At 40.9% G+C, this 24,640-nt stretch overlaps 1 protein-coding gene across 5 annotated transcripts; it reads left to right on the top strand.

Moving 5' to 3' along the window:
- Window positions 1–1,094: 1,094 nt before the first annotated feature.
- On the top strand, window positions 1,095–21,487 carry TWSG1 (twisted gastrulation BMP signaling modulator 1). Of its 5 annotated transcripts, none has more exons than XM_020811674.3 (5): window positions 1,095–1,213; window positions 4,121–4,284; window positions 12,200–12,299; window positions 16,702–16,968; window positions 19,768–20,350. In XM_020811674.3, exons 2-5 carry the CDS (start codon window positions 4,162–4,164, stop codon window positions 19,947–19,949), a joined length of 672 nt encoding a protein of 223 aa, XP_020667333.1. In that variant the 5' UTR covers window positions 1,095–1,213; window positions 4,121–4,161; the 3' UTR covers window positions 19,950–20,350. The 5 variants fall into 5 exon arrangements, with proteins under 5 accessions (XP_020667333.1, XP_020667332.1, XP_078232636.1 ...); XM_020811673.3 differs by lacking the exon at window positions 1,095–1,213 and adding an exon at window positions 1,313–1,451 and having other exon boundaries at window positions 19,768–21,487; XM_078376510.1 differs by lacking the exon at window positions 1,095–1,213 and adding an exon at window positions 1,625–1,681.
- Window positions 21,488–24,640: the final 3,153 nt, after the last annotated feature.

Raw genomic sequence — 24,640 nt, 5'->3', positions numbered from 1 at the left:
GCTTCCTTGAACCTATCCATCTTGTGTTGGGTTTCCTTCTTTTTCTGCTGCCTTCAACTTTTCCCAGCATCATCATGTTTCTCTTTCCCATGTTGCCTTCCTATGAGATGTCCAAAGCACAACAGCCTCTGTCCTAACCTTTCTGCTTCCAGGGAAAACATAAGGCTCGATTTGCTCTAAGCCCCACTTGTTTGTCTTTCTGGCGACCCAGAGCATCCGCGAAGCCCTCCTTCACCACTATTGCTACTTGTTGTTGTTTAGTCATTTAGTCGTGTCCGACTCTTCGTCACCCCATGGACCAGAGCACGCCAGGCCCTCCTGTCTTCCACTGCCTCCCAGAGTTGTGTTAAATTCATGTTGGTTGCTTCAGTGACACTCTCCAACCATCTCGTCCCGTCGTCCCCTTCTCCTCCCGTCTTCACACTTTCCCAACATCAGAGTCTTTTCCAAGGAGTCTTCTCTTCTCACGAGATGGCCAAAGTACTGGAGCCTCAGCTTCAGGATCTGTCCTTCCAGTGAGCACTCTGGGTTGATTTCCTTCAAAATGGATAGGTTTGTTCTCCTTGCAGTCCAGGGGACTCTCAAGTCTCCTCCAGCACCACAGTTCAAAGGCATCAATTCTTCGGCAGTCAGCCTTCTTTATGGTCCATTATGGCTACTCCTTAGGAGTAAAGACGCCTTCTTAGATCTCCCACACGCCTTGAAAACCCTACTAGGGTTGACTTAAGTGGCATGATGCAGAACACTTTTTTTTTTTTTTTTGGAAGGCCGTGGAGGAGAAGGCCTGGCCTAGTTGCCCTTGTTTCCTGTCTTCCTCGGCAGTCCGCTGCCCTCTTCAGCATCCTTTCCTTGACTTGGCCGGCAAGACTGAGCATCATCTCCCCTGCTCCGCTCCGGAGAGGGTTCCCATCCTGCCCAGTCCAAGGGACGCCGCTCCTCCTCCTCCTCCTCCTCCTCCTCCGGGGCGCCACAGAAGTGGCCCAAGTCTTGCACGCGCGTGTGTAGTGTTTTTTTGTTGTTGTTGTTTTGCCCTTGTCAAACCATTCGTGAGTTTTCCACAGTTCTCCTCGCCACCTCAACACCCACAGAGAGACAGACACACACGCCCTTTCCCGCCTCACAATACTGTATTAAAATGCAGGTCTCCGCGCTCCTAGGTGCGATTCCAGCGGAGGAGAAGGGCCGGGCAGGAGCCTCTCGGATGCCCTGAGGGGTGTGTATGTGTGTGTTTGTGTGAATAAGGCCAAGGAGGAGGAGGAGGAGGTGCCTCGGCCGTCCCTCACGCCCGCCTGCCCGCCCGCCGACGGAGGCCGGACCCGCGGCCTTTCCCCCCCCCCCCTTCGGAGGTACCTCCACAGCCGGGAGGGCGGCCAAGGCGGGCGGGCGGACGGGCAGGCCGGAGAGGGAGGAAAACGCGCGGCCGCCGGAGAAGGAGAGGCCGAAGCCGAGGCGTAAGAGGAGGAAAGGAAGCGGGGCGAGGGCGAGCAGGGGGGCGAGGCGGACGACTCCCTCTCCCCACCGGTGGGGTTGCCCGCCGAAGCAAAATGGCTCCTCCTGTGGGCGAGGGGGGGGCGGCCAGGGGCGACCTGAGGAGGAGGAGGACTAAGAAGCCTGAGGGAGGAGGGACGGAGGAGGTGGAAGCGGCGGGGTGTAATTTTTTTCCCCCTTCCAGAAATTGAGGGTTGTTGTCTCTCTCTCTGTCTCCCCCAATCTTGTTTTAGGGGCTATGGGGCTCCCTCATCAGGTCCTGAGGGGGCAGCTTGCTTTTGGGAATGGGGGGCTGGCCCTCCATCTCTGAGGAGGCTGCTTTTTTATTCTCTCTCTTCCCCCCCCCCCCGAACTTTCTGGACGATGTTGGCCATGAATTTCCCTTCGAGAAACCCAGTTTTCTCTTCTTCAAACTCGCCTCGCATCCTCCCGCCTTCCTTCCTTCTTTTATTCAGTTTTAAGTCTGGACTTTCTCTCCCCTTTCTGCCTTTTTTTGTGGGGGGAGCAACATCTTTGGCTTTCCGTGGGAAATTCTCAAACACTCCCCCCCCCCAATCTTTCTTTCTTTTTAAGGGGGGAAAAACTTCATTTTCGACCGGTTTTCCTTCTGCCACTTTTCGAGGCTGGACCAGCAAGTTTATTCAACGGAAAGGGTGTTTGCCCCCCCCCCCGGGCAGGCGCTTTTAAGTCCCTTTAAGTTTAACATAATCTTCCTGAGTTTTTAGCCTGTGAGCTGAATAGAAGGTTGCTGGATAGGAGTGAGCTGGTAGGATGATGGCATCAAGCCCCGATCTCTTAAGAATGTACTTTTTGATATAAAGAGGCACCTCATCGTCCAACCGAGAGAAGTTTTTAAATGTGGGTTTTGCTGGATAGAACAAATGTTTGCAAGTATTTAATTTCTTCCATGCTTAAAAAACTTTATATATTATTTTTCCTTAAAAAAACCCTGTAACAACTGATTTAGCAATGCCCTAATGAAGGACTGGGTAATCCAGTCAGGTGTAGAGTGATGGATTAGGAAGGACTCAGGAGACGTGGGTTCAAATTCCCATTTGGCAATGGAAACTCACTAAGGTGTGTTCCTAGGTGCAGAACTGGTAAAACTGATACAGTATTTAAATATTCCTTGAAAGCCTTATAGAAGTAGCTATAAATTGGTTGCAACTTGACGGAACAAGTACACCATAATTAATTAACAAGCTAATCTGCAGAAAGGATCGCTCCAAAACTTCTTTCCATAAGGGTTTTGAAAAGAAGTCCATTTCATGGTTTGCAGAAGACATGCAGTTTAACCAAATTCCTTAGAATTTGTGTGTACCTCGTGGTTGCTTTGGTGCTTGTAGCTGTTTTGTAAGTTTCCACATAATAATGCTGTTCGTATCTTGGCCTTCCAGTGACGAAGACCTGGCTACTGGTCAGGTAAAACAATCTGATGTGCAGAGACTGTAGCCTGTCTTGAGAGATCAACCACTTCATCCGCAAGAAGGCAGATTACATTTGTCAAAACTCAGTGCAGTCTTGCAAATGGCCAGGGGCTATGGGTGATCTTACCATGCCATCTATTATCAGATGTGTCACTAATGCCAAGAACAGGAGGTGCTGGTTAAGGAATGAAACAACCTGTATACCAACCTGTAATGTGTTTGAAAGAAGAATTGCAACGAATATTTGTAAGCGGTAGGGTCTCATGAGAAGGAATAAGATCATTTGTCATTGCAAATCTCCTTAACCTGCTCTAAATCTTGTGTGGTTTTGGAGCTTTAAAAAGTGTATGTGCATGTTTTTTTTTTAAATTATAACTCCTAAAAGCCTGAGCCAGCATGGCTGAAACTTGTAGTCCAAAAATTACTTTCTTAGACTATGTATGAATCTTTGCCAGCATTGGGTATTTGCTAAATCAGCAGACAATTAGAAGTTGTAATAAGGTTTGTTTAGGGAACTTTTTTCCCCTTTGGTGCTCTGCTGTTTCTAGATTGCATCAGTAGATAACATGGTTTAAGGAGCCATGAAATACGTAGGAACAATGTGATCGAATGTATAGTATAACCATGTGAGACAGATATAGATACAGATATTGTCAAGTCACTCAGAATAGACATACAGTACTATGCTAATACAGCGTCACCGTATTCTGTTCATCAAGATATGGCACTCATCCAGTTCCATCTGGCACTCATCCAGTTCAAAAGCTTTGTCTGTAAATTAATACAGCAATACAGCTGGTGTTGAAACAGTCTGATGTTATGTTAAAACATGTTCTCATTTCGTATTTACTAAAAGTAATTTCTTTCATTCACTCCGGTGCTTGGCCTTGCTCCCTTCCGTGACTTTCTAAAATGTCTTGTTTATTCACAATGCATTTATTTCAGCAAATGTCATTTCTAACCAAAATGATTATCTGATTTGGAATTTAAAGTGTCAAGTTTTACAAAAGCTTTACATCTATAAAAAATGTTTAGCAGGCCTGCGAGAAGTTCTGTTTTTTCTACATATGCTGCTTGGATTGAGTATAGAATACCCACAAAAACATAGTAAGACAAAAACTGCTTCAGAAGAATTATGGGATATAGATCAAAAGCACTTCTGCGTCAGTAAATCTGGTCTTTTTTTATACTGTTTTCCATTTCAGTGCTGACAGAAAGTTCTACACATATTCTACCTGCAAGAAAAATGAAGTTGTACTATTTCATGGTGCCTGTGCTAATTATTCTGCTGTTCTTTTTCTGGATCCCTTCATCAATGGGCTGCAACAAAGCTTTATGTGCCAGCGACGTCAGCAAATGCTTAATACAGGTATGAGAGAATATGCTTCTTGGCAGTGGAGGTTAGTGACTCCAGATTCTTGAAGCAGTTAATCCACTGTGAATTTTAATCTGAACTTTGCAGGACTTGAATTTTATCCTTCAAATAGATTAGTACATTGGCAGCTCCTTTGTAGTTCTGACTAAAACTTGGAACAGAGTCACTGCCTCCCCTTTTTTTTTTTTTTTTTGGTCTGTCTGTCGTCATGAAACAGTAAGATATCTATCGGACAGTTTGGTTGTTAGAACATGCCTTCATATGAACAAGCAATAAGTGTGAAATAAAAAATAGAATAAAATGTATTTCATGAAAGGTCTATTATGTTGAAGAATTTAGGGGTCTTTATTTGATTTGTCCTTTCTTTTACACACAGAGAGCAGTTGTTCCCGACTTTGATTTCCCCTATGTAGCTGGAAAACAAAGCCTGGAATGTGTGGCTATAGACTTGTAAATGGGTCATCTATGAATTGCCCAGCAACCTCCAGGATTCCAATACTGAGAACTGTTGATTTTTCTTTGTCTCCTTATGACAGATAAAATCAGAAAGTCACAATATTAAATTTACGTACTGTATACTGTTAAATCAAACTGATCAGTGAGATGAATTAGCAGTGTTTTAAGCCATCTGTTGTTTAAACTTGTGCTGCTGTTACTGTTGTTCTTTCCCCTTGTCTTGAAGTGGAACACATGCTTATAAGCCCTATTTAAATGTTCAGAACTCATGTGAAGAGCACACACAAGAAAGGCCTGCTAATCTCAATTGCTCCGTTGTGGCTTTCAACGTGCAGAAACACCAGTCTGATGAGGGAGAGGCTGTTGTCTCCGCTCTCCATTTAACCTAAAGTTTTCTGGCTCCTGTGGAAGGCGCCTGCTTGAACAGACCTGCCTCTTTCCTTCAGATGGTGACTTTCTCGCATATTCTCTAACAATGGAAGGGATAGGGCTAGCATGCTTCCCTCCTCACGTGTGTACCCATGTATTCAGAACACCTACATGAGGCTATAGACCAGTGGTTCTTAACCTTTGTTACTCGGATGCTTTTGAACTGCAACTCCCAGAAACCCCAGTCAGGACAGCTAGTGGTGAAGGCTTCTGGGAGTTGCAGTCCAAAACTCCTGAGTAACCCAAGGTTAAGAACCAGTGCTATAGACTATTGTGGATTTGGATCTGTGAAATAAATGCTAGATATTGTCTCAAGGAAATGGATGTGATGGCAAGAGGGTTAAAATCCCTTTTTGGGTCCACAGTGGAATCACATTTGTTATCATGAGATTGCCGTTTTCCACAATACAGGCTTCTAAGAAAATACTGGTCCTTTAGAATGGCAATTTGCTTGCTGAATACAGGAATAACTTTTCATAATATTGACACTGTGACCAGAGTTGTCTATATATACTCCATGCAAATAATAGTGGGTTTTTTTCTCAAAATACATCTGCCAACTCCAATGGAATTTCCTCTGAAAATTTAATTCTGTAAACTGAAATTAAAAATTTTATAGCATATATAAATTATGCAGATGATTAGTATCTTTTTACAGCCCAGTGTTTGAGAGTGTTGTAGCTTTTACTTTCAGGTGGTTTTGAAGAGTTTTATTTTCTGAATAATGGAACGATGTAGTTCTCCAGGGAAAGAGATTAACAGAAGTAACCCATGCATTGAGCTAAGGCTGGAGTCACTGTAGCCCTTGGCTGTTAGTGTTGAGGATAGAGGTGGGAATGACAAGAAAAAATTGAACTGTTCAAGAAATCAGATTCTATTCCACATATCAGTTACTGTGCCACTTTACACAGATTTGTATAATATAAACTCTGCTTACTAAATGTTACAAGATTGTAAAGTAATGTGGAAGTTGAATCATGGAAACTGAACTTCTAATTAGGTTGAAACTTTTTGCTGCTCCTCCAGGTAGCTTCTTCAGTCTGAGGAGAGTTGGTAGGAGACCCCTGAGAGATCCTTCATGTTGGTTTCACTCCCCCCTGTTCTGAATAGGCTCATTAGATGAATAAAGGACTGGGGGTGAGGGATATTCCCAAGTTCCAATGCAAAGAGGAGTGTTCGGAGCTCTACATTGGAGAAACCAAACAGGCACTAAACAGGAGAATGGCTCAGCATAGGAGGGGCAAGGGCTCAGGACCACCATCAGCTGTGTTCCTTCATTTCAAGGAGGAAGGACACTCATTTGATGGCCAAGATGATATCATTTTGGACCAAGAAGATAGATGGTTTGAGAGAAGGGTCAGGGAAGCCATACATGTACATACAGTAAATCTCTCACTCAGCAGGGATGGAGGCCTTAGTACAATCTGTCTCCTATTTATCACACTGCCCTTTCATCTGTCCCTGGAAAGATCAGGACTACACACACCAGAAAGACCACTGTTAACAACCCTCAACGACTCATGACACTGGGTGGAGAAGGACTGCAGAAGTGGGATTATCACACTCAGTCCTTTGTCCATCTAATGAGCCTGTCCAGAGCAGGGGAAGTGAAACCAACATGGAGGAGCTATCAGGGATCACTTACATCTCTCCTCAAACTGAAGAAGCTACTTGGATGAGTAGCAAAATATTTCAACCTAATAAGATAGAAGTCCAGTGGCCACGACACAACTTCCAGATAACCTCACCTGGAAGACTGAGAATCTTCACAGATATATTATAAAGTAATGTTCAGATAAGAACTGAGGTTTTAAAAGGTGACTGTCCTCCTGATTCCAACAGTGACAAACTGGACTAGTCCGTTTCCAACGGGTAACCCAGGTGTTTTTGGATTGTAACTCCCAAAAGCCTTCACTAGCTATGCTGGCTGAGGTTTCCGGGAGTTGCAGTTCAAGAACACCTGGGCTACCCAAGGCTGGAAGTCACTGAGCTAGACAGTACTATTGGGCAAGAAGGTGGTACTGCTTCCTTCAGCAGAACATGGATGGATAATACAGTAGTGACATCTCTTTCACCATTCATCCTCAAAACCTGTTCTGGAATGTTGGGAAAGAACTGGGCATGTTTAGCTTTGAGAAAAGAAGACTGGGGAGATCTGACGGCACTTTTCAAATACTTGAAAGGTAATCGTACAGAGGAAAGGCAGGATCTATCTCAGTCATCCCAGAGTGCAGGAAACATAATTATGGGCTCAAGCTACAGGAAGCCAGATTTAGACTGAATATCAGGAAGAACGTCTGTTAGGGTAGTATGACTGTGGAAACAGTTACCTCGGGAGGTGGTGAGCACTCCAATGCTGGAGGCATTCAAGAGGAAATTGGACCCCCATCTCTCAGATCTGCTTTGATTTGGATTCCTACCTTGAGCAGGGGGTTGAACCCAGTGGCCTTATAGGCCCCTTCCAACTCAAGTATTCTGTGATTTTATGAATTAATTTATTTATTATTTTATTTTATTTATTTATTTATTTGACTTCTATACCGCCCATCCAGCTGCCAAGGCCACTCTGGGTGGTTTACATATAATCCTTTCACTTGAATCCCTTCAGAGCATGTTTCAGGAAGGAGAGAGGGCTGCTGGAGGAGTGCAGTATTAGGATTTGTTACCAGGATGCTGGATTTAAGTCATGATCTTCATTGTCAGGTGTGAGCACAAGTAGATGAATCTGGGCACTCCCACCCCCAGAGATCAGAGTGGAAGATGTCATCTGCTAGTGTTGTGGGAAGTGTGGCGACAATCCTTCTGCATTATAGCAGATGCTCCACATATTGTTGTGTCTCAGCTACTTTACAAAAGAAGTATAGGAATAGTTAGAATATCTCGGGAAATTGAGTTTCTGCAGGGGTGTGTGTTTGTGCCTCATGCGGAGTAGATTCACAGTAAATGAACTCAGACGTCAGTATTCAGAACTCTCCTCTCTACAGCACTTTGAAAACTTTTCTCTTTTTTTGGATTACAGATTTTGTTATTGTAGTCTTAATAAGGAACTTTTCCACATTCAGAATTTAATGTAAATGCGCTCTGCCCCCACTAGTCAAGTATCATGTTGTCCGGAAACATGATCTGAGTGAGTGTAAGTTGGAAAATACTAGGTGGGAAAGAAGCTGGACTTTTCTAACTACAGTATTACTCTCTGGCTATTAGAGGAGCAATTTTGGCAGATCCTTGGAACCTGACAGAGATGGCTCATGCTACCAAAATGCCCAAAACTACTAAAAAGAAAAGAGAAAGGCTAGGCATCGACTTTGGATCTTGACAAGTTGTTATTTTGGACTGTGAAATGGTGCAGGGAATTCTTGTGAATATTGAAAAAGCTTCAGTAGCTGTATTTGATCCCTTTTGCCAGAAGAAGAATCCATCAAAGGGTCAAGGTCACAGAAATCAGGAGAAGGGCTCATGTGGTCCCAGGCCATAATTTTTCCATCCTGATTTAAAGGGATTTCTCAGCTGCTATGGATAAGTGTTATAATCAACAAAGAGAAGATTATTTTTCCCACCTTTACAGGCCCAGATCTTTTCACCTTTTTCATATCAACAAGCAGGCTTTTAGGGCACAGCTAGACTATGTTGAGTCTGGTGTTTCTTTAAAAGGATCTCAGACTTTTAGAATTTAGATTCTTTTTCACAGGTGTTCAGTGTAAGGCAGAAGACACGTACTTAAATTTTGTCTTTGATTTGGTGCCATTTTTGGCATACTATCCAGCTGGGTGTACTAAATCCAAAGATTAGCAAATGTACCAGCGCAAATATGAACAGGAGACCAAAAAGTGAAGGGAACTTAAGCAAGATATATTTCACTCAGTTTGTTTCACTCTCGTGGATAAGAGTTGCTTGCATTCTGCTGCCTTCTTACAGACCATGTAAATATTTACTTTTTCAGATGTGTAACAGATGTGAATGGGATGAAAAGTTTGTTGTCTTAAGGCATACTTGTTGTGTATTATCTTACTGGGTAGGTCTTTTTAACATCCGTGTAGTCGTTTCTGCTTCCTTGATGAGCTTTTTGTTCCATAAAATCCTTTTTGTCTGTATTTAGTTTTTTATTGCAAGTAGAAAAGTTACAAGTGGAAAAGGCAGAGTGCAATTTACCTTATTTTAAAGAGCCTTGTTGATAACAACTCCATGATAATTTAACTAAACAGTAGTATGTGGCCATATCCTCACAAATAGTAGTAGAGTCTGAAAATCAATTTGTGTTCTTTGAATTAATATTACTCACTTTGTAAGGTGCAGTAAAAATAAATAAAGTACCGTAACTGCTAGGCAGTGTAATCCAAACTCAAAGACACAGTGGTTGGTTCTAGTATATTTGCAATTTTTCTTTCTATTGTGCTGTCACAAGCTTTCCTGGTGGACTGGCTAAGATTAGATGGCAGAAAAGTAGAAGGGGATGAGCTGGATTATGCCAGATCCAGTCCCAGATATTAAGCACATTAGAGTCAGGATAATCGTAAGCACAGTAATTTCTGACATCCCTAGCCTAGGATTTGGATTCAGCACAGCCTCAGTTTTCTTAGTGTCAGCTCCAGTGGTATAGTTGTCCTGCCCTGAGTGGGTGGGGGGGGGCAGTTTCAGAACACCAGAACTTTCTTTGCAATCAGGATCCTTCCGGTTTTCTGCTTCCTGGCTGTGCCAGACCATTCCTTCCATCCCCTTCCTTCAGCTAGCCACTGGTTCATGTCTTCAGATTGACCCCTCTTTCAAAATCACCCAGCTTTCGTATCTCAAATGGATATATTCTCTCCTCACTTCAGACCTCTTTCCTCTTTTGATGGAGGAGGAATATTGTCCCACAGAGGGAGCCAGCTTGCACTCTGCTTGCCTGCTTGCTTGCCTGATTAGGAAGGCTTAGATGCTGCTTGGCTTTCTGCCCCCAAATCTTTGTCAACGCACATGCACAAAGTGTCAAGCTAAAACCCAGAAAAGGAGCCCTCCTGCAACTCAATTGTTGATCTTCTTTGAAAGTTTTGCATTTCTCTTTCTCCCTCTTCCAACTCCATGTGCACATGTGTGTAATAGTGCCCTATTACTGAGCCCAGGAGAAGGAAGAAAGAGCAGGATAAAAGTGCAGGGGAGCATCAGCTGCCCTAGTATTCTCAAGCCATGGAAGAAGGTGGGGGGCAGGTCTCTGGATGGCAGGTTCTCCCTTCCATCCCCATGGTGTCCTGCCACTGCCCCACAAAATAGTTGCAGCTAAGGCCTAATTTGGAGTGAGTGAATGTGTATGTATACCCACTCAAGAAGGAAAGTAAGAGAGGGACTGAGAAAGTGAGTGAGTAGGTAAGTCTCGCAGAGGGCCCCTGCACTTGTGAATGTGCGGCTGTGCTACTTGTTAGCTCAGCCAGCCCTCCACCATCTTGGCTGGTTACAATTATATGCTAAATCAATAGTATTGTCATGATACAATGGCTATCCTTGTCATCTCACATGGAAGAAAGGCAAACATCATGGCAACCTGTTGAGCAAGCTAAGGGTCATGTGCCAGGCAATCTCACCTATCTGTATTTCGAAGCAAAATCCACCTGTGGTAGGGGAATCTGTCTCCTTATTACCAGGACCCTGATCGGCTCCCAAGAGTTATGCTCTCATGATACTGAGATCTACCATAACAAGATGGCTGGTTACCATACACAATTACCAGTCTATTCTGTCTGTCTTGGAAAAGCAGCAGCGGATGAAGCAGCTGGATAGTAAAGAGTTTTGAGGGAGCTGAGCCCCTTTGCCCTTAAGGGAAGGCTTCACTTTGCCATTCTTCATTACCAGATTAAATTCTGAGACCTGACAAATGCTGATATGAACAATGATCTCTTGGATAAATCTTCACAGTGTGAGATATCAATAACAAATTATCTTGTAGTAATTCTCTTTTAAATGAACACATATTGAATTCACCAACCCTCTTACAAATACAAATATTTTTTTTTTGTAATTTCTAATCTTATCACTATATCCGAGCATGTTTCATAATAGCCCCTTTTAGTCATAGTTAGTTTAGTAACAAGTGCTACATCACTCATAGCAAACCCTTAAGACTTTTTTTACTGCTAAAATCACTTTTCACCCTTAGTTAATTGATCTGTCAGCAAGCCATGTCTTAGTCTCTTGCTTATGCAATTTTTAATCTGCATAATTGGAACTCATGCGGTTGATCCAGTTCCACTTTCTTTTTCAGAATATCCCAGTTTATGCATTGCTCCTGTCTAACAAGTGCTAATGTATGTTAATATCAGATGATACCTATGATAAGTTCTCACCAAGAATAAGGGAACAAAAACCTATCATTACTAATAAAGGAGATTCAAACATATTTTCTTTCCATGTCATCTCATGTGTCCCTGCTTGATAAGATAACTGTGTTTTCCTCTTGATCCATTACTGTGTTTCTTATAAAACATGTAACTGTGGACATTTTTAGAAGGTGGTAGTTTACTTTTGTTGCAGCAAACAGCAGGATTTGGAATGATCAAATATAGTCCCTTCAGGACAGACAGACATTTCTTATTTACTACAAGGAAAAATATTTTTTTAATCTAGTAATTTTTTAATAGAGACAGAAGTATAGTGTGCTCACATGTAACACAGTGTGAACTATATTGTGGGGTGTATCCCCTTCAGATTTCAAAAGGAATGGAAAAGTAAGGCTTAAGATTAAACAAATGATTTCATAGAGGCTTTTACACAGGCTTAAGTGTAGTTAAGTGCCCGCTTTTCAGTTCTGGACATAGCTGTAGATATATAAATCTAACACACTAGTTTTATTATTAAGTTTCAATACCATATGTTTAATTATTTTTAATTTGAAATGTTATGCTGGCATAAGTGAAGGTTGAGCTTTATCATGATCATTACATGATTCTTGGAGGTCCTCTTTGCAAAGCAAACTTTGGTTGTTTAGCATTGCAGTGATGTGGAAAGGAGTAATATTGAATGCAGAAATAATTGATGTGGCATGGTGTGTTTACAGGAGCTGTGTCAGTGCCGTCCCGGTGAAGGAAACTGCTCATGTTGTAAGGAGTGCATGCTTTGTCTAGGCACACTTTGGGATGAATGCTGTGATTGTGTTGGTAAGTCCATTAGTTGTTTTTTTAATCACCTTCTCTGGGATGGGTGCATAATCTTCATGATCATGCATCTTTTTATTTTAAGGGCCAAGTCAGTTTGACAAATCAAAAATGCAATGCATAAAGGGCATGATGAGGCTTGGCCAGCTCAGGGGCCATCTGTCTTGTCAGGAATTTATCAAGATGATCAGGGACAAGACATTATATCGGACTGTGTCTTGCAAATCTTCAAAGATGTGATCAGTTCCTGATTTCAGTACATTCTACAAAGGATGAGAAGACACATCTATTCAAATTGGCCTTTAAAACTGTTTTTGTACTTAGCAATGATTAGGAGGAGGATTTCTATGACATGTCGTATTTTTTTCTGCAGCTTGTGTTATAAGTGGGTTTGGAGATGTTTATGAGTAATCTGGTGAGGAAGGCCAGATTATTCATAAACATGTTTAAAGTTGCTTGTGGATTCAAGCATAGGTTGCTGAGAAAGTGTGAAATGTCATAGAAATCTTCCTCCTAGTCATGATCATAATAACAATTTCTCTATTTTGCTTGTTACTCTTTTTTACTGGAAAGGCAGGATAAAAATGTAAAAACTAAACATTGATTTTATAGTTAAATTGGTCTATGGAGTAAAAATGACATGAAATTAACATTCACATTAACTATTTATGAAGAAGTAGTAATGAAACAATTGCCCAAGCTATAGAATCATAGAATAACGGAGTTGGAAGGGGCCTCTAAGGCTATTGAGTCCAGCCCCCCTGCTCAACGCAGGAATCCAAATCAAAGTTTGTCTGACAGATGATTGTCTAATTTTCTCCAGTATTCCTCTAGCATTGGTTAATTGGTTCTGTTGTCATACTGCTCTAAGAGTTAAGACATTTTTCCTGACAAAATCTGGCTTCTTGTAGCTTGAGCCTATTAATACGTGTCCTTCCCTCTGCATGATTGAGAAGAGATCCTGCTCCAGTTCTGTATAACTATCTTTGAAATATTTAGAGAATGCTATCAAATCTCCCCTCAGTCTTCTTTTCTCAAAGGTAAACATGCCATTTTTTTTTCAGTCTACTGTTGAGTTGGTACTTAGCTTGCATTCAATTGAGGTGTTTGTCATGAAGTCTGCCACACTGGAAAATTTTTCCAAGGCTTCAGTTGTCTATTTATTGAAGTGATTCTTCTTAAATTTGCATAATCCTGAACCACATGGCCTTTTCCTAACTCCTTCTCCAGTATGTCATTGATAAGGGCCATCATAGTCCTTGCTATAAAGGAGATGTTGATGGATATGGATATGTGGACCCTAGCCAACAACTCAAACGAGCAATATGTTTCTCACATGCTTATTCAGGGGTAGTTCATCGTTGTTGGACGTAAGCAGCAATCTGGGTGGGATGAACCTATTCTGATGAGCTTTTCTCTGGAGATACCGTCATCTGCTGGTTCTCCCTCACGCCTGTGGAGGAAACAGATGAGGAAACTGGGAGATGCTGAAGGCAGTCTGAATAAGGAGGGTGCCTACTTTTTTTTTGAATGTGGGGAGGAGCAGGGAGTGCATCTGTGGCATCCCATCTTTTGCCATAGACCTTGTCTTCTGTTTTCTTCCTCTTGTGGGAAAAGGATGCTAGTGGGCTGCAGTTGAGGCGGGGGGGGAACTCTGTCCCATGGCTTGTCCATGAAACTAGTGCCTTTGGCCTCACTGGAGATGGATGGGGCGCCCGTGGAGAAGGCTATATTGCCCCACTGGGAGATAAAGGGTCTATTCTCTGGACAAAGGTAGAAATCCAGTGGCAACCCCTACCTTGGCACATCTTTTTTAAGGAAGTCCAGCAGACTCTTAGAGTCCAAAGATGTATAGAATTTCTTTTCCTCGTGGGACCTTGGGAATCGGCGGGCACGTGGAAGCATCTGGCAATCGGGTCTGGGTGTCCTGCTCCTTCCTGTACTGTGTGTGGTCTGTGAGCTTTGTCAGCTGGAGATTGTCTTTTCCTTTCTTCTGACTTAATTGGGCTGCCACTGCTGGGATCTTAACTTGTTCCTGCCACATGTAACTGTATGATGGGGAATTGCTGATGGTTGATTGGGGAGGTCTGCATCCCTTGAGGACCTCCTCTGGGTCTATATTTTGAGGCCGTGCTCTGCTTCCCAATATGTTGTTGGAGCTGGAGAGGCAATAAACCCTATGGTGGCACTGGCCACTAATGCTGCGAAAGGTCAGGCACTGGTCATTGACTGTAGTCCCACTGAGAGCGCACTTAAAACCTTTTCTGGAACCATGGGCTCCTTTTCCTTTTCCTTTCTTCTGTGGAATCTGCCTTAAGTCCTGGGTACAGGGCTATCCACAGGAAAGCCAGCCTTCTCCTGTCCGTATAGAGAATGAGTTTTATTTGGAAAAAAATGAAGCACTGTGTTTTCATTCATATATTATGGGAGCAATATGGTTTAGGCTTTGCCTTTGGGTGACTCATACGCAGTTCCAAGTATTATTTGTAAAAGGAACGACAGAATTCAAGTTGAATAACATGTCTTTTCCCAAAATCAAAAATCAGCAGCTGTCTTGCAGTTAAGGGAAGCTTTGCCATGGAGAGAGTCATGTTACATATTCCCCTGCAGATTATTAGGGGAGGAGGTACATAGTTCAGCCATCGTGAACTACATTGTGCTACTAATCTGCATTCTGTTTATTCTTTCCTGTATTTTGAGAAATCAAACTTACATCATACTAGCAACAATCCTGTTGCTTAAATCCTGTTGCTTAGCATAATAAATCCCACTAGAGTAGGTCTGTTGAATCAGCCTGTACTGAAAAGACCGGGGGGGGGGGAAGTACCTTGGAGAAAAATAAGAGATTGTACAAGAATACTGTGGTCATCATAGCCGTGGATAACTTGCATTTTCCACATGCGCTCAGGATTCCCCAAATCCTAATGGAACATTCTGACTACTATACTGTACTATAGCAGCTTCCCACACTAGGGTGGTGATGTTGTTATTTTAGAAAATGACACAATTCATTGTTTTTTATATTCTTGAACTGGAACGAAATAACCTTTGCGTGCATGTATCTTTGGCACGCTAGGCCACTTACATTCAGATCTATCTATATCTGAGTAAAGGAGTGTTGTGGTTCACCCTTCCAGAGCTTTGCTGTCTGCACGCATGGAGCAGGAAGTACAAAATATAGAAGTCTTGAGATTCATCCCATGTCCTTTTCTTTAAGGGTTCTTGTCTTTCACTTGTAAGGCTGAAGTTGTTGCTGCTTCTGCTCTTGCTGTTTATTGCTACAAACAATGGTTTTTTAAAACATCTTGAAAAACAGCTACGGGTAGATATTTGGAATGAACAAGATTAATGTTTTTCCAGTCTGTTTCCCCACACTCACATGCTTTATCTCAGCAGTGGCAAAAGAAACCAGAGAGAGGAAGACTCTCCATAGCAGAGAAAAAGAGTTTTGTGGGACTTTTAAAGACTAACAATTTTTATTTGGGATGAGATTTCATGGTTATATCCTACTCTTTCATTGCACAAAGAACAATATAGAAGCAACAAGCTTCCATGTACATTGGTTTGGGTTATGAGAGCATGACATTGCACCATTCTCTTCATTCTGTGGGGCTGTTTTCTAAGTGAGAACTGCAAATATAATAAACTTATCAAAAATGTAAAATTTGAATTTTATTTTTGTTTTATTCCATACACAAAGAAGGCACCAAGCAGCAATTGTATGCAAGAAATAACATTCTCTAAAGTCTCTCTAATCCAAACATATAAGAAGCCAAATCTCTCTCTCTCAAAAAAAAATCTTTCAAAGTCTTCCCCATGTACAAGGATTCAAGGCTCAAAGAAGGTCATTCCAGAGACAAAAATCTGCAAAGCCCTAAAATAAAATAAACAGACTGATACAAATGCGAACTATTACTAGAAGGACATGACCCCCTTTTTTTCCCCCACTCTGCATACCTGGATTGACTTTGTATTCCTTAAATAAAGGAAAGAAGGATAACATCTGCAACCAGTCATGCCTCCAAGGAGAAGACATTCCAAAACCAAAATGGTGCAGCCAAGAAAGTACTGTCTTGTATCTCCACAGGATGTACTGCTCCCAGTGGCCAGATCTTAATGTTAGGGCAGATATTTACAGAGAAATGCTATCTGAAATATCTGTATATGTACAGGTAATTTTATATCATTTGGCTGGAAGGAGAGAGAACAACCATGTTTTCAACTAAGTTGCAGAAGCTCTCCATCCCTAGAAACCATGTTTGTAAATCCCCACCAATTTGATAAATATGTCATATTATTTTTAAATGTTACTTATCAGGGCTTTGTATTACTACCTTTTTTTAAAAGGCTGCTTTTTGTAGGTGCATCTTAAGCAGTGTGTTATTTCTTGTTCATTTATCTACAGGTATGTGCAATCCACGGAATTACAGTGATACACCTCCAACATCCAAGAGTACTGTTGAGGAACTGCATGAGCCAATCCCTTCTCTTTTTCGGGCTCTTACCGAAGGCGACACTCAGTTGAGCTGGAATGTTGTTTCCTTCCCTGTTGCTGAAGAACTGTCACATCATGAGAACCTGGTGTCAATTTTAGAAACAGTGAACCAGCCCCACCATCAAAATGTCTCCATTCCAAACAACAATGTCCATGCATCATACTCCAGTGAAAAAGGTAACCATTTGCTCTCGATTACGGTCGTAGCAGAAGTTGATTGTTGTTGTTTTTGTGTATATTCTCAAGTGACCTGTGATGTTTGGTGTCCCTATGAATGAGCTCCATAACATCCTATCATTTTCTCCCCTGCTCTGCTCTTACAAACTCAAGCCTGTTGCTTCTTTTCATGGAATTAATCCACCTCATAGTTGGTCTCCTCCTTCTCATGCTACATTCAGCTTTTCCTACCATTAATATCTTTTCCAATAATTCTTGTCCTATGATGTGCCCAAAGTATGACAGAATTCAGGTGTGATTTGATCCAGCTCCCACTTGTTTGTCTTTCTTGCAATCCAGAGTATTCGCCAAACTTTCCTGTAGCACCATGTTTTTAAGGAACTGATTTTTTTTCCTGTCTACTTTCTTCACTGAGGTTTCACATCCATACATTGTAATTGGAAGTACAGTCATTTTGATGGTCTTGGCCTCAATCTCCATTGACACATCATGGTAGTTGCTGAAAAGTTATATTCAAGATTCTGATCCTATTTCTGTCATCTTTTGCTTTTGATTCTCATTTGTTATTAGCTATTTTAAGTGTTTCCTTAGTTATCCATCTACACTTTTCTTTTCTTTTGAATACAGGAATAGATTTTTTTTCATTCTTCCCTAATAATATATGGTTTCAATTCATTCAGGTTCACAGTCAATTGAGCTTAGTTATGCAAGTCTCTTCATGTATGGACTTTACATTCATCAAAAATGTTATTTAAATTATAAGTTGTAACCCACCAAGAGTAGTGTTGCAACACTAATGGGAGCAGGATACAAATTGAATAATTGAATAAATGAATTCAAATTGAATAAATGAATAAATTATATTTTGGCACTATCGTTATTTTAGTGGGAGGTTTTTTTTCAGTGGCACTCTCAGATTTTTATATTACCAATGGATGGTCAGTACCACAATTGGCTCCTGGTCTTGTTTTGGTGAGAGGATAACAACTTCTCCATCTACTCCTTCCAATATGTAGTCAGGTTGATTCCTGTGTTGGCCACCTGGTGATATTCGTAGATAGTGTTTGGTTGCCTGAAACATATATTTGGAATAAACAGATTGTTGGCCTCACCGAATTCTGTGAGTCATTGTCCTGTTTTGTCTCAGACTTCTAGGCCAAATAAATAGTTTGTGATAACATTTGGTTCTCCTTTATTTCCTGCTTTTCTGTTCAACAAACCTACGATTGCCAGCACATCTTGTTTTAACATGTGATCAGTTTCCTCCTGGGCACTTAACATAAAAGCTTTTTAACTTCTTCAGCTGCTGCTGAAATTTTGTTACTTAGTGTTTCCCTCTTTACATCTTGATCGTTTTATGTAACTAATAGACTAAATCTAATTATTTCTGATGCCTTCCCATTACATTCCAGCATTGAATGTTTGATCTGGTTGTTTGCTGGTGCAAGTGCACCCTTAGAAGAGGAATTGGCAGTACGGGCGCAAGCATATCCTCAGAAATGTTTTAAGTCCGTATGCTGTTATTAAATCCTCCACAAGGGGGATGGACAAGAAAAGGCCAGGATACTTTCTCCTACATAGCCTCTGTCTCCCCCATATTTTATTTTATTTTATTTTTGTCCAGTTTTGAAAGATGTGAAAATTGCACAGGCTGGAATGGAGTTTAGCCATCTAGAGCTATCTAAAATTCACTCCCCCTCCTGCAACCTAGATACTAGAGTTTAAACTATGGAGAAAAATATTTAAGTTTTTAATGGAATTGCCAGGCTCCACTCCCTGATAGCTACCTCATAATTAAAGCTCCCTCTGCTCCCCTGTAATTTGAGCAATGCAGCAACCAGCCTCACCGGTTTCCTTAAGGCAAACTACATGCAGCTTACTAGAAGCCCAGGGGGGGTTCAGCAGCCTGATTTTCTGCATATGCATACTCATGCACAGGCACACAAAATTGTGCAAGGTTCTGAATTCCCCAGAACTGTTCATCATGTTAGGCACCACAATGCAGCATAAAAGGAGATCCGGGGATCAAGAGAGAGTGGGATTGAAAGAAGGTGGGGCTGTGGCACTGATCAAACTGCATCAGAGTTATGGGTCAGTGTGGACACTGGCACTGAAACAACCCTCAGTCCCTGTATGATCACCTGATCTGAACAGAAGCATAAAAAAGGCTGGGAATCAAGCCACAGCAAAACCGAGTAGTTCCAATTCAGCTTGCCAATGTAGTCACAGGCTAAGTTTCAGGTTTTACCTGTCCTTGCATAATAGGATGAAAGAAAGCAGGATTTCTCTCCGTTGTTGAAGATGAAAGGATGGCTGCAGCTCAGAAATCTACCCACTGACATAGTTGAAATACCAAAGATTTCTGGGTAGGCATAGAACAGAAGCATAGCATAGTATGGCAATCTTTATGTCAGAAAAGCTTATTGTTGCATTTCACTGGTTCATTCATTTTTCCAAAAAGTAAATTAAACCCATCTTGTGAGTACTATATTGCAGCGGGAGGGGACAGAAACAGTAGTGCAATTTTATACAGTCCTTCTGCTGTAATAAAAAACTTCTTCCTCTAATGGTAGATTCCATCCTTAAATGCTAAATGTAGTATTTTCAATAGGAAATAAATATTTATCTGCAGAAAAAAAAAACCAAAAAATACTGCTGTAGAATCTGGGAAAATTGAAATTGCTAATAACGAAACGCAGAAAAAAAACATAGCTGCACCTCAGTTCTTTCTGTTTGAAATGTGCGTGATTTTAACATTTCACAACAAATTAAAAACTCTTTCTTTTCCTCTTCATTTAGAACGGATGTGTACTGTGGTTTATTTTGATGACTGCATGTCAATACATCAGTGCAAGGTCTCTTGCGAATCTATGGGTGCCTCCAAATACCGATGGTTTCACAATGCCTGCTGTGAATGTATTGGACCGGAATGTATCGACTATGGGAGTAAAACTGTAAGATGCACAAACTGCATGTTTTGAGAATGAAAAGTTGGATTGTAAAATCATAGACACCAAAGTTGTCTTATTGGTACGTACCAACCTGGGCAGTATTGATTGAGTTTGTAATGGTTGCCAGATAGCTGCAGGTACTTAGAGATGTATAAAATTTTAAACATACATTTTCCTCCCTCTTTTTTTATAATAAACAGTATTAATTAACAAATGTTTAGAAAACTTGTTTTTCTGAATTGGATAGTATAATCAAGTGTGTAGATTCTGTAACATTTGATCTGAACATGTATTTTTAAAAATTGTATTTATATTGTAGAAATCTCCAGGAGAATAGCCATGTTCCTCTGTTGCACAGTGTACATACTGAATCTTTAACTAGATTATCATGAAGTTTCACACAAACTGCAATAAACCTCTCATTTCTTGGATTTGCCATATAAATCCTACATGTGTTAATCTGAACTGGTACGTAGCTTATTGCTATATATCCTATGGATTTTCCTGTAAGTCTTTTTAAAAGAAAGCAACTACAAGAGGAGGCCTCAGGTGTGACCAGTAAGAAGAAAAGAGAATTATTAGAGGACTTTATGTTAGAATTTCCCCCTTCTTTTTCAGTATCAAAGCTTATTTGGCAGGGTTTATTATGTCCACTTCATAATATTATTGTTTCTTCTTTACTGTCCCCATTTTTAATTCCAGCGAAGCTATTATGAACAGAAAAGAGAGCATGTATTGACTGATAAAGTAGAAATCATAGTGAACTTGAATTATTATTATAGATAACATAAAAAGAGTTGGGTGTAAAGGAAGACTATATTTTGGAAAATATTGGAATTGCGTTTTCTGAAATTCATGGCAGAATCCACTTTTTTACTGCATGGACAGTGCTTTGTTTTATACATAATTGTTCCTTTCCTCAGCACTTTCACAAGGTTGTATTTACTACCACCCTGTGGACATGAAAACCCCATTAGTTTCAGTCGTTTCAGTGAGTGATCTTCAACTTGCACAGCTGCAGGCCAAAGATCCGTGGAGTTCTACATTTGATACCACTGTTAACAACTTCTCCCTGCAAGTACTTGTGGGTGAGGCATCTACAGAAATAGTCTTCTGCACACAGGTCGCTTGCCTGGGTATCATTTGTGGACATACAAAGCTGTTGCAAAGACACTTACTCTGTGAAAACAGTGTAACAGTTTTGCAGGTACTCACGTTTTTTGTATGGCCACAAATATTCTACGTCTAAAATAATCACAAATAACACAAGGTCTTTTATTTAGAAATTCATTGTCGTGGATTTGTTAGATCGTGCTAAAGACTGCTACTGAAAATGTCAGAATAAAAGGAACTTTTTTCAGTTTTCTTGCCTTGTTTTTATGAGAGTTTTTAACACTGAAATAGCTGTTAGTGAAAGTTGTCCATTTAATTTGAAACGTAGTTCATAATACTGTTTAGAAGATATCTATTGTGAGCTTACTGTACATATACTTAAATGATCAATAGCAACAATAAATATAATTTCTTAGATTTTTGTTTGATATTTTAATAAAATAATACTCTATTTAGCTCTGTAGTTATCTTTCATTATTGTTTCCTGCTTTTGATCATTCGCAGTTATTGGGTCTGGCCAGTTGCTCATATAAAACTGTCCATAAGGCTCTCAAAAGGAATTACAGAACTTCTAGTATGATATGTCCCCATGAATGGCAGACATCATCTTGCAACAATAAACCAGAGTTCGTTATGAACTCCCTATATTTCTTGTAAAACAATTGGCTGTTTTAAAAATTCTGTGATACAATGCATAATAATAATCATGAAGCTATGCTGACCTTTTTTGAACTTGCCTGGGTCAGTTCACCACAAAAGTGGCAGGAATAGTCAGGGACAACTAGCCATGGCCACCCCATCAGCATAAATGGGTGCAGAGCCCTTCTGAACCACTGGAATTTTTGTCTCACGAATGAACCAATTGCCACATGATTTGCCATAACTGCTTCTGCTTTCTTTCCATGGGCACCTGAAGTGTGGCATACACTTGAACTGAACCACTTGGGCAGCTCCAGAACTTGCTTTTAGTACCAGTAAAAGATGTAGCTTGGTGATGGATGAAAAATTGCATTTCTTTTCTTCTGGGTCTCATTGCAGGATTCAGTGGAGGTTTAATAGGATAAGGTCCCTGATACCACCAGATCAGGGCAGCCCCCACTTCAGAAGACAGAAATCAGAGCTGCCACAGATCTTGTGGTAATTCAGTATAGAAAGAGAAAAACTCTGCTATCTCAGGTAGGGACACAGACAAGGCTTTGCTGGTGAGCCACCAAAACTGTTTCAGGAACAGTGATATTTCCCTACATATCTTCAGCCCCAACAGTAAGGAACAAGCTACTGCTTAGGTGCAAGACCCTGCATCGCTTGGTAAAGCATCGTGACATTCTTGATCCTTTTAACATTGCCATAAAACAGCATATGATGGCAACAACTCTGGGGGACGCCCAGATAGCTGCATATGTACTGACAGGCATGTTGATCATTCTGGGTTCATCTTGCCATTTTAAGCAGCTCTTGGAGCTTAGGGGTTGCATACAGATGAATAATACAGCCAATTTTCATCTGAAGAAGCTCTTTCCCTCTCTCATACATGTGCACATAAAGCAACAAAGACAAAAAGGGGGTTACTCCCATAACTCAGACTTTTATTTTGTATGGAAAATCTCAGCTTTTCTTTGTTCTTAAACAAAGCTCAATCCTATATATTTTTAAAAGTAAATTTCCATCAGATCAATAGGGTTTAGTCTCAGATTATTGGTTATTATAGTACATCATCCGTGAAAGCACAACATATATCAACATGCAAGTAAACAGAGTAAAAAGGTCTAACATGTAAAAGAGTGCCAGAGATAGAATGGGAAGATGGTGATTTCTTCAAGTTATTGAATACTGCTGTCCCAAAATGACTACAGAAGTTTCTGTTATCCCAAGGTTACACCAGGGTAGCTAACATCAATGAGTACAACCCACAAGTTATTTGGTGTGGGTGACCGTATGTATGCCAAGGACCTGGTTGTGCAATGCAATCTTCGGAAGAAGGCTTGACACCCACCTCTAGTTGATCTTCCTCAACAGAAGCCCAGTTCAGGTAGTCATGAAAACATGATTAATACCACAGGTCCTCTGTACATGTAATCCTGTATGCATGTTCACTTATTAGTGTGTGTTTTTTTTAATCCTGCTGGTAGGAGACAAAGAGTTATGGCAGGCAGGATGGATTTGACAGGAGGAGGTGGGGGACCGACAAGAGACATTGTCCTTTGCTCTAGTTCTGTGTATTGCCTTATGAAACATCCTGGATTCATTCCTAAGAAAAGTCCTCCTTTGAGCTGACCATTACATGTTCACTGATTTCATCCTTACCTGTAAAGATGGGCTGAAGAGTGGGAGATGGTGGAAGCAGAGCGTACTTTGGAGTATCAGAATTCATTGTGCCTGCAATTCTAGACTTGTATATCTTCCCCAAACATTTTAATTTCCTTTCTCTCCTCCCTTCATTTCTTTGTCGGCCCCAAATCAACAGGTGCCATATGCCATATCTGCTACTGCATAAACATCTTCTCACTTTCTGTTTTACAGACTTTTTAAAATCAAACCAATATAACAATACAAACCTATTTGGGTAGGTACTCATCTACAAAGGCTTATTGCTGCACAGGATTTCTGTATCACTTTTTATTTGATTTATTAAACTGGCTTATTAAAAAATCCTGAGACCCATTAAATCCAGCAATTTCTTCTGTATCTGTTGCAGCTTCCTTACAGCTTTCCATACTTGTTACAAATGTGTTCAATTTCACAAGTTCAATTATCTTTCATTATAGCACTGAACTTCCTGTTCAAGTAAAGGAAATACACTGACACCTACTGTAACATATGCTAAATTGCAGATTAACCAAGCAATTGGTATCTGAGAAACTGGCACTCAACTGTGGTTTCACACCCTTGTTCTTCAGCTTTCTTCTCACCGTACAAATGGGAATTTCATTTAAGAAAAAAGCCGCACAAAAATGATTGATGGTGACAATGATTTATTCCATGGTCTTCCCTTGGGGGAGGGGACCTCAAGGCACTTTATGAAACACTTGAAATATTCAGTTTCCCAAGAGGTCCTTGTTAGTTTGTTTCTGCACATGTAGAGCAAAAACCAAACATATGGTCGCCATCAGGACGAACCTGCTTGGATTACAATCCACTTCCCCAGATGCTAGAAATCTAACTATGATCCACAAAAATTAATCCTGAAATAAGTCCTGCTGAGTTTCTGAGGTGCCAGGAGTCTTTTGTTTTCATAAAACAGTAGGACCTCTGTATCCACAGGAGAATACGTTCCAAACCCCCTTGCAGATGCTGAAAACCTCAGATTGTAGCAAACATTATTTTAATAGTAAATCCTATGCATAGCATGCTCTCTGGCTCCCTCTAGAGGCCAGCTCTAGCCTTCTGTTCCAAAAACTATACATTGCATGGGCTCTGGCTCCCACTAGTGGTCGGTTCTGATAACTTCATCTTTATAAATAAGATTTTTCTTTTAATATTTTCAGATGGTGGATAAGTGAATTAGCAGATACCGATTCTCCAGATACCCCACTGTACACAAAATTAAAAAAAAAATTCCTGGAATTCAGTGTGGCAGACAGACAAGACTATGCGGATGAGATGTCCCC

Source organism: Pogona vitticeps, chromosome 5 (genome assembly GCF_051106095.1).
Source record: "Pogona vitticeps strain Pit_001003342236 chromosome 5, PviZW2.1, whole genome shotgun sequence".
In the NCBI taxonomy this organism is placed as follows: Eukaryota; Metazoa; Chordata; class Lepidosauria; order Squamata; family Agamidae; genus Pogona; species Pogona vitticeps.
This window is presented reverse-complemented; position numbering and strand designations above follow the sequence as displayed.

Bases quoted from the DNA above. Each gene is read 5' to 3' on its own strand.
- TWSG1 (XM_020811672.3), top strand. From the start codon at position 3,029: ATGGGTGATCTTACCATGCCATCTATTATCAGATGTGTCACTAATGCC. The intron at 4,285-12,199 runs GTATGAGAGAAT...GTGTGTTTACAG, and splicing joins TCAGCAAATGCTTAATACAG to GAGCTGTGTCAGTGCCGTCC. The intron at 16,969-19,767 runs GTAACCATTTGC...CTCTTCATTTAG, and splicing joins ATCATACTCCAGTGAAAAAG to AACGGATGTGTACTGTGGTT.